Here is a 19,870-nt window from a genome sequence, read left to right as displayed (position 1 = left end):
GACGTCGTTACCAGGAGAAAGAAAACTGGCGTTCTATGGATCGGAACATGGAATGTCAGATCCTTCAATAGGGCAGGTAGGTTAGAAAATTTAAAAAGGGGAATGGATAGGTTGAAGTTAGATATAGTGGGAATTAGTGAAGTCTGGTGGCAGGAGGAACAAGACTTTTGGTCAGGTGAATACAGGGTTATAAATACAAAATCAAATAGAGGTAATGCAGGAGTAGGTTTAATAATGAATAAAAAAATAGGAGTGCGGGTAAGCTACTACCAACAGCATAGTGAACGCATTATTGTGGCCAAGATAGACACGAGGCCCATGCCTACTACAGTAGTACAAGTTTATATGCCAACTAGCTCTGCATATGAAGAAATTGATGAAATGTATGATGAAATAAAAGAAATTATTCAGGTAGTGAAGGGAGACGAAAATTTAATAGTCATGGGTGACTGGAATACGAGAGTAGGAAAAGGGAGAGAAGGAAACATAGTGGGTGAATATGGATTGGGGGAGAGAAATAAAAGAGGAAGCCGTCTGGTAGAATTTTGCACAGAGCATAACTTAATCATAGCTAACACTTGGTTCAAGAATCATAAAAGAAGGTTGTATATATGGAAGAATCCTGGAGATTCTAGAAGGTATCAGATAGATTATATAATGGTAAGACAGAGATTTAGGAACCAGGTTTAAAATTGTAAGACATTTCCAGGGGCAGATGTGGACTCTGACCACAATCTATTGGTTATGAACTGTAGATTAAAACTGAAGAAACTGCGAAAAGGTGGGAATATAAGGAGATGGGACCTGGATAAACTGACTAAACCAGAGGTTGTACAGAGTTTCGGGGAGAGCGTAAGGGAACAATTGACAGGAATGGGGGAAGGAAATACAGTAGAAGAAGAATGGGTAGCTCTGAGGGATGAAGTAGTGAAGGCAGCAGAGGATCAAGAAGGTAAAAAGACGAGGGCTAGTCAAAATCCTTGGGTGACAGAAGAAATATTGAATTTAATTGATAAAAGGAGAAAATATAAAAATGCAGTAAATGAAGCAGGCAGAAAGGAATACAAACGTCTCAAAAATGAGATCGACAGGAAGTGCAAAATGGCTAAGCAGGGATGGCTAGAGGCTTATCTCACTAGGGGTAAGACAGAGACTGCCTACAGGAAAATTAAAGAGACCTTTGGAGAAAAGAGAGCCACTTGTATGAATATCAAGAGCTCAGATGGAAACCCAGTTCTAAGCAAAGAAGGGAAAGCAGAAAGGTGGAAGGGGTATATAGAAGGTCTATACAAGGGCGATGTACTTGAGGACAATATTATGGAAATTGAAGAGGATGTAGATGAAGATGAAATGGGAGATACGATACTGCGTGAAGAGTCTGACAGAGCACTGAAAGACCTGAGTCGAACCAAGGCTCCGGGAGTAGACAACATTCCATTGGAACTACTGATGGCCTTGGGAGAGCCAGTCCTGACAAAACTCTACCATCTGGTGAGCAAGATGTATGAAACAGACGAAATACCCTCAGACTTCAAGAAGAATATAATAATTCCAATACCAAATAAAGCAGGTGTTGACAGATGTGAAAATTACCGAACCATCAGTTTAATAAGTCACAGCTGCAAAATACTAATGCGAATTTCTTACAGATGAATGGAAAAACTGGTAGAAGCCGACCTTGGCGAAGATCAGTTTGGATTCCACAGAAATGTTGGAACACGTGAGGCAATACTGACCCTACAACTTATCTTAGAAAATAGATTAAGGAAAGGCAAATCTACATTTCTAGCATTTGTAGACTTAGAGAAGGCTTTTGACAATGTTGACTGGAATACTCTCTTTCAAATTCTAAAGAGGAGCAAAAGGCTATTTACAATTTGTACAGAAAACAGATGGCAGTTGTGAGAGTTGAGGGAAGGGAAGCAGTGGTTGGGAAGGGAGTGAGACAGGGTTGTAGCCTGTCCCTGATGTTATTCAATCTGTATATTGAGTAAGCAGTAAAGGAAACAAAAGAAAAATTCGGAGTAGGTATTAAAACCCATGGAGAAGAAATAAAAACGTTGAGGTTTGCCGATGGCATTGTAATTCTCTCAGAGACAGCAAAGGACTTGGAAGAGCAGTTGAACGGAATGGACAGTGTCTTGAAAGGAGGATATAAGATGAACATCAACAAAAGTAAAATGAGGATAATGGAATGTAGTCGAATTAAGTCAGGTGATGCTGTGGAATTAGATTAGGATATGAGACACTTAAAGTAGTAAAGGTAGTTTTGCTATTTGGGGAGCAAAATAACTGAGAATGGTCAGAGTAGAGGAGATATAAAATGTAGACTGGCAATGGCAAGAAAAGCGTTTCTGAAGAAGAGAAATTTGTTAACATCGAGTATAGATTTAAGTGTCAGGAAGTCGTTTCTGAAAGTATTTGTATGGAGTGTAGCCCATGTATGGAAGTGAAAACATGGACGATAAATAGTTTGGACAAGAAGAGAATAGAAGCTTTCGAAATGTGGTGCTACAGAAGAATGCTGAAGATTATATGGGTAGATCACATAACTAATGAGGAGGTATTGAATAGAATTGGGGAGAAGCAGAGTTTGTGGCACAACTTGACAAGAAGAAGGGGACCGGTTGGCAGGACATATTCTGAGGCATCAAGGGATCACAAATTTAGCATTGGAGGGCAGCGTGGAGGGTAAAATTGTAGAGGGAGACCAAGAGATGAATACACTAAGCAGATTCAGAGGGATGTAGGTTGCAACAAGTACTGGGAGATGAAGAAGCTTGCACAGGATAGAGTAGCATGGAGAGCTGCATCAAACCAGTCTCAGGACTGAATTAGCTAAAAGGTATGGCATTGCGTTTTGGTATTACAGCTCAGGTAACAGTGCACTATCCAAAAAATGCAAATATCCATACTCAAAATCCATTCCAGCAGCCATCTTTAACTTCTCACAAATGATCAACATAGCACATATTTTGCTTAGGTTTTGTGTCCGTTGGGAATGTGGATATTAGCAACAGTAGACGCTCAGTTAGGGTAAAGGTGAGAAGAAAATTGCTGTGTCCTTTTTCAAAGATACCTTCTTGACAATCATAGCTACATATGGATCTGATCTTGCTTCTCTCAGATGGAAGCCCAGTATTTTTACCACTCCTTACCTAATTTGGTGAATTCTTCAACTCTTATTTTGGTCTGAGAACCATACTTATCCTACTTATATGCAGCCATTTGTGACTAAGTAACACATTTTTATAAACTAGAGACATTCATTATTGTGAGTCTAGCCTTGGTAGTTCAAAATTTCAGTCCTTATCTCTTTTAACTTGTCTCATCTTCTCCTTCTTGATATAGTACAACTTTTGATGTACCTTCCTACATCATGAGCTGTATGGAAATTAGCAAAAGCACTCTTTTAGTTTCATTGCATCATTTCTCATTGGTCCAGAAAGTCTTAAATGTGTAGTACAGATACAGCCTTTTGTGGGCATATGCCATCTGAGCATGTCTCATGAATTTATCCAAAGCAGGAATGTGGATTTAAATCCTGATCTGGCACTTAATTTTTTGCATATTATCAGTGTTAAACATACTTTGAATGGAGTAAAAATTCATTCTCAGCTACAATCATGAGACTGCAGATAAGCCGACCTCCCCCTCCCACCCCCCCCCCCTCCCCTATAAATTATAGAGTACAGCAATTAGTCATCCTTTTTAGATTTTATTATGCAAATCCAGATTTTGGCTAGTAGCTAGCCATTCTCAATGTGTTATTTTTTATTCTCAATGCATGTAAGTCCCTGTTGTTTGGGCATAGTCACAGTTCTTTGACTGAACTGTGACTGACGCCCCACTGTGACTGTCACTTACATGCATTGAGAATGAAAAAATAGTGCATCGCCAAAATCTGGATTTGCATAATAAAATCTAAAAAGGATGACTGATTGCTGCACTCTGTAATTTATAAGTCACATGCAGTCACTGAGTGCATCCACTCTTTCCGAATGGAAGGTAACCTGATGAAATTTCTCTTCATCTCCTGCATCTTCATTCAGATAATTTCTCAAGTAATTGGAAGCCTTCATTGCATTTCTTTCACATGTACTGAACAAACTGTTGCTTCAGTTTGTTTCACCTTGCCTTTGTCAGTACCAATGGAACTGTTTAATTCATTCTTTGTCTGATGCCACCTACATTCATTTCCGTGCTAGCAAATTTTCTTCCTGCTGCACAATTTGTTCATGGTATCTGTCTCATGGATGACCATCAACTTAAAATTAATATCATATTATCTGCATAATCAAATTGAACAAATTGTGAACTGCAAAGTTGTAGATTTACATTCCTCAGCAGAATTATAACAATGATTCGCAGTCACTATCAGTCACTACAATTTACCATTCTTATAGCACTGACTAAACAAACTGAATGACAGTAATACAATATCCTTTCAACTATGTAGTGCTGAGTCAGCAGAAATCAGACCATTTCGGGATAACAGTGTGCTTCATCATTTGTTGCCAACCTTAGAAATCTATAGTGCTTTGGAGCAGTAGCAGCATTAGGTCAGCTGTAGAACCTCATGTATCATTTGTCATGCTGCTTTTTGAGTGTTGTGAGCATATTTTATAATTTGTATCATTTAGCATTGTATTCTACTGTTGAACATCTGTCCTTTTGTAAAGTCAGTTTAGTTCTGACTACATTTGGATTCAAGTGAACTGCATTTTAAGTGGGGTAGAAGTTCATAAATCTGCCTCCACAGAGAAATGGTCAGTGTATCCAACTGCTGTGTGAAGGATGTGGGTTCAGTTCCCAGTATTGCCAGGAATTTTTCCTTGGTAGAAGCATTGGTGCGGGGTGAACGCAGCATTGTGATACCAATGGAGGAGCTATTTGGGTGAGAAGTAGTGTCTTCTAGGTCTGGGAAACACAACGGCCAGGGGAGTGGTGTGCTGTTCCCATGCTTTTCCATACTGTGTCTGAACGACACCCTTTGGCAGATAATGACACAGTGGGCAGTCAATACTGAATGATCCACCAGTGTCAGTACATGAACCTATGTTTGTTGTTGTGGTCTTCACATCCTGAGACTGGTTTGATGCAGCTCTCCATGCTACTCTATCCTGTGCAAGCTTCTTCATCTCCCAGTACCTACTGCAACCTACATCCTTCTGAATCTGCTTAGTGTATTCATCTCTTGGTCTCCCTCTACAATTTTTACCCTCCACGGTGCCCTCCAATGCTAAATTTGTGATCCCTTGATGCCTCAAAACATGTTCTACCAACCGATCCCTTCTTCTAGTCAAGTTGTTGCCACAAGCTTCTCTTCTCCCCAATCCTATTCAATACCTCCTCATTAGTTACGTGATCTACCCACCTTATCTTCAGCATTCTTCTGTAGCAAAACTCCTTTACTACTTTAAGTGTCTCATTTCCTAATCTAATTCCCTCAGCATCACCCGATTTAATTTAACTACATTCCATTATCCTTGTTTTGCTTTTCTTGATGTTCATCTTATATCCTCCTTTCAAGACACTGTTCATTCCGTTCAACTGCTCTTCCAAGACCTTTGCTGTCTCTGACAGAATTACAATGTCATCGGCAAACTTCAAAGTTTTTACTTCTTCTCCATGAATTTTAATACCTACTCCAAATGTTTCTTTTGTTTCCTTTACTGCTTGCTCAATATACAGATTGAATAACATCGGGGAGAGGCTACAACCCTGTCTCACTCCTTTCCCAACCACTGCTTCCCTTTCATGCCCCTCGACTCTTATAACTGCCATCTGGTTTCTGTACAAATTGTAAATAGCCTTTCACTCCCTGTATTTTACCCCTGCCACCTATAGTGTATTTATAAAAAAGCAAGTTGTATGGGATGTATTCCCATGACTGCAATACAACTAAATTTGATACATGGTTGTTGTTCTCCAACCCACATTCATTCCAGTGCTCACTTAAACTGGTGTCACTCTCATCAACGTTGGTGCCACTACTGAGAGGGAGAGGATTCTTTGTAAAATTAAGGAGATTAAGGGCTAAACTATTTGCTCTGAATGAGTGTAATCCTTTGCCATTATTGTGCTGTCTATATCTGGTGCAGATGTGTTTAGGCCCTTTACCAGCTTACTTGTGTTATCAGCAAATAACATGGTTTTGGAAGGATTTCTCCAGTATCCTGGGTAAATCATTTATGTAGATCAAGAACAGGAGTGTGCCATGCACCAAAACTTTGAGGGACACTATATTTAATGTCTTCCCTTTCTGGGTTCTGTCTTATTCCTGTGATATCATTTGTTTATTTGCTTCAAAACTGTTAAGATATGATTCCATTCCCATAAGAGGGAGGGGTTTAATGCCACACCATTATACTGGGTGTTCAAAAAGTCTCTCCGCAGAGCCGTATGATTGTTAGCCACACTTGCTGTATGCTGTAGTGAATATACTGAAATGAAACTCAGTGAAATACTAGTTATTAATTTATTGAATATTCATTTTTACTTACAAATTTTCACATTAAATATTGAAAGTGTCCCCCTGTTGTTGAACACAAAATTCAATTCATCTTATCATGTTTCCAAAACACAAGCTGTAACATTTCTTCTGTAACAGAAGCAGTGAAAGTGGATATTGCAGTTTTCAATTCATTGATGGATTTTGGACAGTTTTTATAGACAGTTGCTTTCACTGCACCCCAGAACAAAAAGTCAGGTGGTGCCAGGTCAGTCGATCGTGGAGGGCCAAAGTTCCTGTGAAATTATGCGATCACCAAAAACATCAGCAAGCAGTGACATTTGAAATGTGAGCTGTATGCATAGTTGCACCATCTTGTTGAAAATAATTGTTCAGTATTTCACATAACACAAGTTCTCCTATGAATGGGTACAGAATATCACTGCAGTATCGTTGTGCATTTATTGTTTCGTTGAAAAATATGGGACCCACAATCCGACATCCAGAAATTGCAATCCAAACTCCTATTTTCACAGAATGAAGTGGTTCCTCATGAATACACAATGGATTTGCAATACTCCACGTATGAGAATTTTGCAAGTTCATGTACCCAGATAAATGAAACCACAACTCATCAGTGAAAAACATGTCATTAAGAATATCCCTTCCATTTTGTTGAACGAAATTTTTGAACCATTGACAATAATGCAGTCCTCTTGCTATGATCAGTATTTTTCAGTTCTTGCATGACTGTCACTTCGTATGGGAAAAGTTCCAATTTTTTCATTACAGCTGTGTGGGCCGTTCCGACACTAGCATCAATATCCTGGGCGAGTTTTCTTAGTGACTTGTTCAGACTCATGGACATTTTATGGGAAATATCGAGTAGTTTACCCTCAGGACAAAACGTTAGGATGACCACTTCTCAGTGCATCTGTCACTGAACTCGTACTTCGAAATTTGTTAATCAAATCCTGCACAGTATCATGATGTGGAGTGTTGTCTCCAGGAAAACTGAATTAAATGTTTGACAAACTGAAACTGTGTATTTACCACCTGCTTTGAACACTTGTTGAACTAAAAAACACATGTTCTTCAATGGTTAGCATTTTAATAGTGACAAAAATGAAACAAACGAGCAGAGGAACTATACTTAAACGTTCACGTCAACACATTACAACACACGCCAACAATACTACTGACACTGTGGCTGAGATAAACAAAGCAGTGGAATGCTGGAGAGTGCACTTGAAGGGAAGTAACCCAGGCAAATGAACAGTCATATGGCACATGTGGCTAACAATCATAAAGCGCTGCGGAGAGGACTTTTCGAATACCTCGTAGTTTCCTGAGTGTAGTTCTTTGATCTACATAATGAAGGATTTGACAAGGTACAGAAAATTCAAACAAAGTAATTTTCCTTATTTAGTTCTTACCTGAACTGAGTTTGTGGGATTATATGTTACTTTCTCTGTAGACAAGTTTCTATGGAACCTGAACTGAGTTCTTATTGAAAGATATTTCTCAAACAGATTAATACGTATACCATTGAAAATCACTTTCTAAAACTTATGTGGTCTTGTTTACAGTGGATTTGCCAAAAATTATTTATAGTGATGGGGTATGCAGTGACTGTCTAAATAAACCTGATAGACCTGCTTTCGATTATTCATTTTTTGTCCTATTTTTCAGTTCTTCTTTGGAAGAAAAAATTATGGAAATTTGTGGTAAGTTCTTATAGGACCAAACTGTTGAGGTCATTGGTCCCTAGGTATACACACTACTTAATCTAATTGAAATGAACGTACGCTAAGGACAACACACACACCCATGCCCAAAGGAGGACTCGAACCTCTGATGGGGGGGAGCTGCGCAAACCGTGGCAAGACACCCCTGACTGCACAGCTACTTTGCGCTGCTCTTTGGAAGAATTATTGGATTTAGTGGCCAATAATCTGAATTGAAATCATCTGACTTGCTGCTACTGTCATCGAAAGTTGAATATCATTTGCCCTACCCAGTTTATTTTTTTCATACCTACAAATTACAACTTCTTTGTTTGTGGAATTATTAATTTTTTGTGCAAATTAAATGAATACAGTTTTTGCCTTATTGACAACACAATGAAGAATTTTGCAGTACTGCTTGTAGTGCATCTTTAAGTCTTCATTAGTGCTACTCTTTGCATAAATAAATAACTTTTCATAGAAAAAAATATTTCGATCCCAGATGTAAGCCAACCTTTTTTCATCTTCCATTGTAATTGACCCTGGCCCATTGTAAAGGAAAACTAAATTCATTGTGTAATCGAAGTGCTTTCTTTTAAAATTAAATTTCCCATCTACTGTATGTCCTTGGTAAACTTCTACATTCTCTTTGTATAGTGTGGCTGGGTCATCATTTATGATACCATATAAATGCAGTTTTCTTTTTTAGCTAAACCTGATTGATGGGTATGATTTATTGCTGTCATTTGACCACCATGATTGGCCAAATCATTAAGGGTATTTTTACTGTTATGACCAAAACAAGTACATCTGTAATGAGAGCTGCAGGAAGAAAGGGACATCTTCTGCCTCCTTATGTAGTTGATAAGGCCACTCATTTGTATCCAACCTGGACTGAAGGTGGAGTGAATGGTACAGCCTACAACAGAAACAAGGTGGATGGTTTGACCTCAATACATTTCAAGATTGGTTTCAGACAATAGCTTTGCCATATCTTAGATGGCTTGAGGGGGTCAATGTTCTGATAGGAGACAATCTCTCAAGCTGCATTTTCTTGATGGTAGTCTCCCAATGTGAGGAGAACAATATTAAGTTTGTGTTGCTGCCACCAAATGCAGCACACATCTGCCAGCCTTTAGACATGGCATTCTTTCACCCAATGAAGATAGCTTGGCGAAAAGCTTTGACTGATTAGAAAAAAGGCAATAGGGGTGTTCTTCCAAAATGCAACTTCCCTAAGACACTGAAGGCGACATTTCACTACATGGGTGAGAAAATTCAAGACAATACTATTGCAGGATTTCGTACTTCTGGTATCATGCCTTTCAATCCAGAAAAAGTTTTATCTCTCTCACCCGTTAGTAGTTGGGAAAATGAAACAGGTGACCCAATGCAGGTATGGTCTGAGGCCTTTGTGGAACACCTGAGAGATGTTCGTTATGGGTCTGTTAATTCTCAACCCAAAAAAGCTCCTGGTAGAAAACTGGAAGATCTCTCTGGGAAAAGTGTCATGTCACAGACAGAAATTTCAGACAATATTGGAGTGGATGGCAAGGAGAAGGAAGCTGATGATCCCAAAGTTTTGGAACAAGAAACTGTAAAATCTGAGACAACAATTGAAGAGGAATATGGACCTGGACCTTCTGAGACACCTCCAATGATACTGGTCAAGAACGATTTTGTCTTGGTTAAGTTTCCTGTTACAGAGACTGACCTTTCAAAATTATATGTAGAAATGATTGAGGTTATGGAACTGCATGATGACATTCAAGTTAATTTCATGAGGAAGAAAATTAATGAGAAACAAGAATACTTCTTTTTTCCTGATGTTGCAGACGTGTGAGCCGTCAAAAGCACAAGTTGTGATGAAGGTGAAAGGAACTGATTTCTGACAAGGAAGAATGATATTTAAAACTTTCAAAGGCATTGACATCATGTAATGTAAAGTGTTGTATTAAGTAATGAATGATATGCTTTGTTTTTTGTATCATCATTGTTGTAGAAAATCATTTGTAAGCTCAAAGATTTAATGTTTAATAAAGCTGGTTGGTAATATAAAAAATATTAATTGGCATTAATTAACATAAAGTTGAGGTAGTATAAATGCATTTTTCATAGTAAAAAGCTTGTAAGATGTGTTTCACATTTTGCAGTTCACCTCACCACATGTTTGAAATGCAACTGCTGTTCAAAACATGCAGTGTTCCAAATCACTTCAAGTCCTGGGGTGATTTGGAACACAGTTCAGATTAAAATTTGAAGGAGAGTTATGTTAGACCAAAAATGGTTCAAATGGCTCTGAGCACTATGGGACTTAACTTCTGAGTTCATCAGTCCCGTAGAACTTAGAACTACTTAAACCTAACTAACCTAAGGACATCACCCACATTCATGCCCGAGGCAGGATTCTAACCTGCAACAGTAGCGATCACACAGTTCCAGACTGTAGTGCTTAGAACCATTCAGCCACCCCGTCTGGGTATAGAAGAACATTTTCATTCTTGTAACACATTGCTGTACTTCAAATTTCAAAATTATAGTACAATATTTAGATATCAATTTTCAGTAAAAACTTCATTTTCTGTTCCATTCACCCCAAGTTACGGTATGTGAATAACACTAGGATCTCTCCATCAGTGCTATCTCCAGAATCAATACCAAAATCTCTTTATACGATCACTAAATGTTATTAATATCAACTTTAACAGCTTAACGAAGTTTAAAATATTTGTTGTTGGGAGCCTATTGATTGTTAGAACAATGCACTACTGTCCTGTATGTTTTTAAATCTGTTACTGAAGTACAGCACTCAAAGAGCTGTTCAGTACATTTGGTCCTACTCATTAAGCTCTATAGCAGTGACTTTATTCCATTTTTTTTATGTATGCACTTCCCCTTTCATTGTGTTAAACCTACAGTAATGTGATAGTAATTGTTATCCATATAGGTGTAACTGTTCAATTCCTTTGAATCCCAAATGATGTTTTGCCATGCATAGCACATCTATCGAAATACCTTTAGATTTTCAGTTTCCTGTAGTAATGTGTGTAGCTCCTCTTTCTCTTTTAGCATGTTTATTATGTTTTGATGGAAAAGTTCAAATGTGTTGTAATTTTTACTATTTGTGACACCCAAACTGCCATTTTGTGTGTCTCCGCTGATTGTTGCAACTGTGTCTATAGCTATTTGGCACTTCTTTCTTTCATAAAAGTTTAATCTAAGACCTGCCTTGTGATAATATTTGGAAACATAGAAATGGGACAGCTAGTACTGCGGTTAGACTAGATGCTTCTGAAAATTAGTTGTGGAAGTAACCTCTTACTAGAAACATCCAGGTATATGCCATATCAGTATGATCCTGTGAGGGATGACACACAAATTAAATCCATATGTGATTATCTCATTCTGTTGAGTGATCTATGAAGCATGCATTTACATATTCGACAGAATGCTTCATCTAGGGCTTGTCATATAACTGAAACAATAACACAATCTTCACATCTGTGCCAGAAGCATTCCCAGTAATGTGCCCGAAGTCATTCTCAATTGCATGGTTGGGGGTATGGTGCAAACTGATCTTGTTAGCCCTAATAATAGCTACAGGATCTTTCTTGCCAAGATCTTTCCTCAAAGGGTCTAAATTGTAGGTAGCATTGGAATAAATGGAATAGCTGGTAAAGTTAAATGAATAGGACTACTCTTATCTGCAAAATTTGAAAATGTGATCATTTTATCCACACTGTTGGTAACTAAAATAGTTCACAAGGGAAAACACCAACCTCCCCCCCCCCCCCTCTCCCCCCCCCCCTTCCCCCCCCCCTCCAGTGGTAACACAGTGACACAGATAAATCACATACTGATAGATGCTAGGCATAAATTAGACCTTCTCAGTACAAGAAGCTTTAGTCATCCATTATAATCCAGGATTAGCCATAGTCAGGGCAATGATATTAAATTCATCAAAATAAAACACAGGCATTCTAAAGACAACTGAAATCAAAATCTAGACATATTAACAAAGGCACTAAAGAGATCTGGCATGCATGGCTTTTTGGTAGAATTTACTACAAGGTGGTTGAAATATACCAGTAATGAGATGGGAACGTCAATATAAGAACTAAATTTATTGACAAGCACAATACTGGAAGCACATCCATTCACAGACGCAGCTTGGAATGCACTGCTGCACTGCAGTTTTTGATCAAGCCACAGGTATTGCAGCCCTAGCTCACTAGAAGTGGTTGTAAGTATTGATACCCCCACAACTTCATTGAAGAAATGAGAGAAACCATTAAACTGCAGAAAATTAAGTGCTGGACAATCGACACAGAAGAAACTCATGGTTCAACACTGAGTGGAATACAGTTACCAAACAAAAATGCAAGGTTTAGGAGAGGACATTACAAAGAAATGTATAGGAAGGATAAAACAAGACTGTAAAGGGATATGGAGAACTGTTAAAAAATTGATTGTGAAAGAAAAGGGAAAGTGTGAATGTGAATGTTCAGCAAATGGAGTCACTGTGGAATCAAAATGGACTTAACACCACCTTTAATATCCATCAATCAAAAATAATAAAATTAGGAAGACAGTTATATGCTTGTTATTATGTATGGTGGATATGGAGGCATGAAAGATGATATTAATTGAAAATCCTGGAGGACAAATGTGTTACAACCAGTGAAAACCAAAGTGAATAGACAGTGTCAGAGAAGATCTATAGAAAATGGAAACAGAAATTGGAACACTTTGTCAAAAAAAGGGATAGCTGACAAAAACTGTGTAAGAGGCAAAGCTCCACAATGTGCAGTAAGTGATGGCTTTAAACTAAGTTTTGAGACAAAACAGGCAGCAGTTGCTGTCAGTAAGAATGTCACTGTAGTTTGTAGCCTGTCTGTTTGTAACCTGTCTCTCTCTCTCTCTCTCTCTCTCTCTCTCTCTGTGTGTGTGTGTGTGTGTGTGTGTGTGTGTGTGTGTGTGTGTGTGTCTGTGTCTGTGTGTGTCTGTGTGTGTGTGTGTGTGTAATAGTGCAGAAATCTGATTTAAATTTACAGCACTTTCATCTTCAGTAAAGAATATGTTTAATTTCCTGAAGCAAAGGTTAAGAAAACAACTGTACATCGAGGTAAGTGCAGAAAACACCAGAAAAGTTATTTGCTTCAGAGTATAAAAATAATGAACAAAAGTATAGATGAATGGGGATAGTCTCCATAGCTAATGAATAAAACAGAATTTCAGAATAATTAAAAATTGCAGAGTTCAGTAAATCCACATGAAAGGACTTAAAATGTTTTAAGTAAAAGTAATAAAACCTTTAAGTGGAAATTTTTATCATCGTAACCATTGAGTTCAGTAACTGTTACTTCTGGCAGCTGATATAATTTGTATGCCAACTCTGCTGCAGCCTCTTTATTTATGTCAGGTCGTATCCTTTTTCCAGGCTCCAAGAATTCATTCATTCTTTGCTTCCTGCAAAAGAAAATAAATACGTTTCGTTGTCAAACAAAAAAGTGTTTCTCAAGCATGTAGAGCAAGAGCAGACAGTTTTCTTTGCTGTAATCGATAATATTAACAAACACTGTCAATATTCAAACATTAAATCAGCAAACCAGTCTACAAAACACAATCAGAGCTATTGTCACCTATTTGTAAAGCATTTATAGTTTTGTTGTGTTAGTAAAATTTCATCATGTTACATAAATCTCATCATGGAGAGTGGCCTTCGTACAGAGTGAAGCAGTGTTACCTGATGTTTTTGACTCTGTAGTAATGGGTGAGTCAGCATAGTGGAGGGGCATGCTTGGGCTCATTGTTTTCCCCTGCAGCAATAGACTAGTTTCAGTAGAGAGGTGGACTGTGCAACACCGAGTGCTCGTCATAGAAACGTTCTTTAAAACTGCAGAATCTGTGGCCACCCCTCAGAGGGAGTTCTGTCTCCAGTTCAGCATTAATGGTGCAGTTCCAGCCCACAATACCATTCTGCTGCAGGTTAAGAGCTTTCGTGAGACAGGTTCTGCATTGAAGGAAAAACCAGGAGGCAGTGCAAAGATGGCCATGCACCTGAAAATATTTAAGTTGGGCATCATGCAATTCCACAGAGCCCCAACCGATCTGCAAGATGACAGGCACAGTCTCTTGTGTTATCAAATTTATCCATTCAGTGCATTTTACACTGTCTAAATTTTGATCCCTTCAAAATTGTGATTGTTCAGAAGTTGAAACCTTGAGATTTTGTGATATGGAGACATTTTGCTGAAGTACTGAAAGATATGTTAGAGAAAGAACATAGAATTATGATTTTAATATAAGATGAGGCTCATTTTTACCTATGCCATAGAGTTAATAAACAAACAACCCTCAGCAAGTGCACCAGCACCCATGGCATTGTTAAAGGATTACAGTGTGAGCTGTATTAGGGAAATTTGGTGTCATATGGCCTTATTTCTTTGAAGAAAATGGGAGAGCCATCACCATCAACTCTGAGTGTTATTTGGCCCTGTTGTGTGAATTTCTTATCCCAGAACTTCATCTCCATGGCATAAAACATCAAAATGTTTGGTTTCAGCAAGATGGTGTGACAGCTCACACTTCCACTCTGTGCATGTCTGAAGTAAGGGAGTTGTTTCCTGGGAAAGTGATATCCAAGAGAGGACATGTTGACAGGCCGCTCCCTTCTTCAGGTCTTACTCCATGTGACTTTTTCTTGTGGGATTTCATCAAGAACAAAGTGTACATCAGAAGCCATGTACTGCAATTGAATTAAAGGATACCATTAAGCAAAAGGTTCATGCAATGCACTGTAACATGTTGGAGCAAGTGCTGACAAACTTTGCACAGAAGTTCGATGAGTGTGCTGAAAAAGAGGGCCAGTCTATAAAGGACATTATCTTTCACAAATACTTAATTTCTTTAAAAATTAACATATAGGATGGAAACTGTTATTCTTTGTGTATCTTTTGAAATAAAATAAGGTGCAACATCTTAAAATGTCACTGTGTACTATAACTTCAAAAACCATCAAACAATGCTGATGTGCCCTGTATATGTAGAATGAGGGAAGATTTTAATTATCACATCAAAAAAGAGTTACATAATTATTTTTTTGTTTGTTTTTAGGCACCTATCTGCAGTCTTAGTACACACTGAACTCCTGTTGTCACAGTGCTGCAGCGCATCATTAGAGCAGCAAAAACAAAATGATGCAGCCCATTTGTTTGGTGGAATATCATGCAGTACTTCATTTTCTGCTTATCCAGGGGAAGAGTGCTGCAGCAATTTGTGCTGAGATTGTGGGAGTGAATGGCAACAATGCACCATTAGAAAACATGGTAGTTATGTTCCACAGACATTTCCAGTGTGGTCAAACAAAACTGCATGATGAAGAATAAAGTGGCAGACCATCTCTCTGTGAAAAACCAGAAAATGGAAGAAAAGGCCATGCACTGGTGCTTTAAGTCAGGCATATAACAATGGAGGTCATAGTGGAAAAATGAAAATCAGTTGTGGATAAGTTTTCAATGTATTGCATGGTGTTTTGAATGTGGCAGAGGTCACCACCTGCTACGTTCCACTCCATGGGAACAACTCAGTTCATTCTGTACACAGCACAGTTATATATTCTGATTCTCTGAGTTATCAGATTTTGCCTCTTCCCATTAATCTCCTGACATTGCACCCAGTGATTTCTTTCTCTCTCCTCATATGAAGAAACTACTGTGTGGCAGACACTTGCAGAATGACAAGATAATTTTCCAGGTGCACAATTTTTCTGAAGATCCAAAACGTAAACTTCAAGAAACAAGGTTTCTGCTAAGTCAATCATTATCAGTCATTGGTTGGTGCTGGGTGGTTGGTCAATTTGGGGGAGGAGACCAAACAGTGGGTCATCAGTCCCATCGGATAGGGAAGGATGGGACAGGATGTTGGTCATGCCCTTCCATAGGCACTATCCCAGCATTTGAACCCAAATTAGGATAGTTGGATGCAGGTTTGAACCATAATCCACCCTAATGTGAGTCCAGTGGGCTAACCACTGCGCCACCTCTCTTGCAGAAAATATGTTGGATTAATGGGTGACTGTAGAGTGGGAATGACAGCATTGCCAAGTTTCATGAACACACTTTGATTTTTTCAACTTTATGACTGTCTATGGTACTAAGGAGCTGCTGCCTATCTGCTACTGAAGAGTTATTAACAACATGAGTCCATAGGATGAACATTACCATGTAAAAATCTTTAGTAATGGGATCAAGATAATTGGATAAATCCAAGTGGTGTCTAATCCGACATATTTTAATTTAAGGGGATTCCTTTAACCTGACTATTGTTCACAGTTAACTGCTCATAACATTTGTACGAGAATACAAAATATTCTCTACTCTGCAGATAATGTGGCAAAAATTACACAAAAATTATATTTTTCATAGATTCCGGTCATGTAAACCACAATTTAACTGAAATTAATTTCTTCAGTGGGAGGAAAACGATAAATTGACAATCAGAGAAATACGGAGGCTGTCTGGAGAATTCTCACATGTATCCCTGTACAAGATGTTGGGTTGTTGCTGTAGTGTTTGATGTTTCCTTCTATTTGTGTGAGGTGGTCTGAAAATGCAATGTAGCTGTGGGCACTGGCACTACATTCAACATGGACCAGATGACACTAAAAAATATTTTTGGTACATATTTCAAATAGTGTTGGACTGTCGTGGGTGAAGCTATATCTTTGTGATGAAACAGAGTAGCATTACTCAATGATTGATAACTTACTCCTGGCCACGCAGTTGAGGAATTACAGCATTTTGTTGGTTTATAATGTTGTTTCCCTTGAAATGAAATGTTTCGTGATAGATATGGAATATCTTGCAATAGTCCCACTTTTACACTTCGATTAACTGATGTGGTATGACCTTACAGATATCTCAGATATCTGAATCTAGTGCCACAGAAGTTAGTTAAAAGATCTTGGATAATTTTGGTACAGTTCATTTTTCTATGTTTTTATCAGTTGGCTGCTGCAACATTTCAGTGAAGAGATATTCTTCTAAGCAAAAGCACAGTTTATTATGACAAATCATCATACCAAGTGTTTTATCTTGACTCTGGTATTCAAATGAGGGAAATCATGGTGATCTAATACAGTACAGGACGGCACAATTATACGGACTTTCAGGTTGCAGCCAGAGGACTGAGCAATGTGTGATGCTCTTGACATGCCAGTTTCCATAAATTACATATCACTTGAACATGTTTTATTTGCTGAAAAGATCAGGTGGAGATCCTTCAGCTAATTTTATTTACGTGAGGCCACTGCATATTTTACAACTTTCTTTCATGTTGGAGCTACTATTCAGTATATGCTGACATGTATTTCCATTAGACAAAGAAGATCTTTTCACATATGATTTTTTTAAAAGTTGCATGTGTGTACTTCTTTATGTGTTTCCAGTAGGATAGTGATTTGTTTGTGTGCTGCTGAACATCCATGTAAACATACAGATTCCATTTGAGTAAAACCATATGTAGAGTGTGATCTAATGAATTCGTATACCCTTGATTGATGATGTCGGGTATCTCAGATTGAATTCATAACAAGGTTCTCATAGAGGTGATTTTCCATTGTCTTTCTCTGACCTTTCAATTGCTTATCAGATGTTTAAATGTATTGCACCAATGAGGTGATGAATACGTATGCAAGGCGGTGTGTTATGAATAAAAACTGAACTGATAGGAAGGAAGAACATGAAGTCTAACATTGGCACACACCTTAGGCTAACCATCTAAAATAGCACAAAGTGTGCTTCCAAAATTGGTTGTAACTTTCACTGACACACCACCAAGGGTATACAGTGTACTGTGTCTTACTATGTAAGACATTGTGGAGAGGCTTATAATTCAACACAGATGGGAGAACATGGTCTGATTGCCAAGAACTGTGCACTTACGACTCTCATCACCTCATTGAAGAAAGATGCTGGTATATGCGCATTACACTCTTGCATTCATTAACTGAATTTGTGGACAAGTGCTTACATAAATTGATAACTGTTACCTAGCCTACAAATAAAATCTCAACAGATGAAATGTAATTCATTGGTTCTTATGGATCCTGAATACCTCACCTCAGAGAGTCTATGTCCATTGGAATATAAGGAAATGCTTTGTTTAGCAGTTGCCTATTATGTCTTAGATTGATAACCACTTCAGTCAGCACATTTTGCTGCACTCAACTGGCTTCATGTTGGTGCCTTGAGCTACAGCTGTGACAGGATGCCAGTTGTATAAGCTGTGATTCCTCTGGCACAGCTTAAGAGGCCCGATTCTGTTACACCCTCTGCTGCACTTGGCCTTGTTGTTTCATCACTATCTGAGAATAAATAGCAGGCACTGACAGATAATGGTTCTCTGGGCATAATGTGAATGCAGGTATGGACTGCACTGAATCAGGCAGGTAAAAATTGTGGAGGAAAATGAAGGCTTCAACACAGCTATCAGATTCAAATACATGTAGATTGTAGTAGTTATGAAGAGACTTGCACTGGTATCTGCATCAAACTAGTCTTTGCACTGAAGCCAACAACAACACAATGCCAAATTTGCATATGAATCAACATAACATACTTAACTGTTGGAATGGAAGCTGATCATCCTGGGAAGTCTTAACTAGAGTAGAGAGTAAATAAGCTAGCCATTCAGAGCTCTGACACTAGACAGGGAATGAAAGACCTCAGGGAATCAGCTGGCAGTTCAGGAAGGAAGCCCAGCAGGCATTCAATATTTTTGCTGTTGTGTCTCATTCACAGGGCAGAGGAGCCTATACCAACGGTAATTGAGTGCGGCAGGTGCAGCTGACTCCATATCACATCTCATGTAGAGACCAAAACCTCCTGCTGTCAGCTTTATTGGTGCATCCTGCATTCTATTAGATCCCTGGCTAAACAGGTGAAGACAATAAACCTTCCCTCTGAAACAGAAGCACAGCCCATGATTAGAAACATCATCCTAGAATTGACTATGTCTCTATCATTTACTCTTCATAGGCTCAATGATGAGCACTTGGAGAGATGGATAGGTCACCTACACTAAGTATAGAGAAACATATTCATTACAAGTCAAAAAGAGAAAATATTAATCTGATTTTAGTGAACAGCTAGAAGATCTATGCTAAGACACAAAAATTCAAACTCCATATGAACAGTAACAATGCCTATGTAGTATCAGGAGCATAAAGATTGCTGGACAGAAGTGAAAATCAATACCACCTCAAATAATGAAATAAATCCAGGGTTATTCATAAGTACCTCTGGGATTTCAGAAGCTGGCTGCATGAAAACTACAAGACATATAGAAAATAAATCGACAGAAAAAAAATTGCTGCATCAAGGAATTGTGTGACATAAACAGAACTTGGTAGGTGTGTTTCCACATCTGAAAGATGAATATTAAAATTTCACTCCAGTTGCATAATAGTGGCCCTAGTAGCACCACTATGAGGATGCAAATCAGGTTTTCTTTAAATACATGCTGTAATGCTTGTGAATATTAGTTACCTTTGAGATTGGACATGGTCAGATGATGTTATTCAAGAATGCCATTAAGGTGACAAAGATGCCATTATCTGCATCTCACTGAGTTTGGATGAGGTTGTGCATATTTAAAGACAAAGACAAAGACTCTTTGTCTTTAAATA

The 19,870-nt window shown here is 38.3% G+C and overlaps 1 protein-coding gene across 2 annotated transcripts in view; it reads right to left on the bottom strand.

Moving 5' to 3' along the window:
• The window catches only part of LOC124798403 (hydroxylysine kinase), a 240,350-nt gene that overhangs the window by 74,478 nt on the left and 146,002 nt on the right, over nt 1–19,870 (bottom strand). For both annotated transcript variants that reach the window (XM_047261791.1, XM_047261790.1), the window contains exon 2: nt 13,494–13,650. In XM_047261791.1, the coding sequence (XP_047117747.1) occupies nt 13,494–13,640 (147 nt within the window). In that variant the 5' untranslated portion in view covers nt 13,641–13,650. The remainder of the gene's footprint in view (nt 1–13,493; nt 13,651–19,870) is intronic.

The sequence above is a fragment of the Schistocerca piceifrons genome, chromosome 5 (assembly GCF_021461385.2).
Source record: "Schistocerca piceifrons isolate TAMUIC-IGC-003096 chromosome 5, iqSchPice1.1, whole genome shotgun sequence".
Taxonomy (NCBI): Eukaryota; Metazoa; Arthropoda; class Insecta; order Orthoptera; family Acrididae; genus Schistocerca; species Schistocerca piceifrons.
The sequence above is the reverse complement of the archived record's forward strand: the minus strand, read 5'-3'. Positions and strand labels throughout refer to the sequence as shown.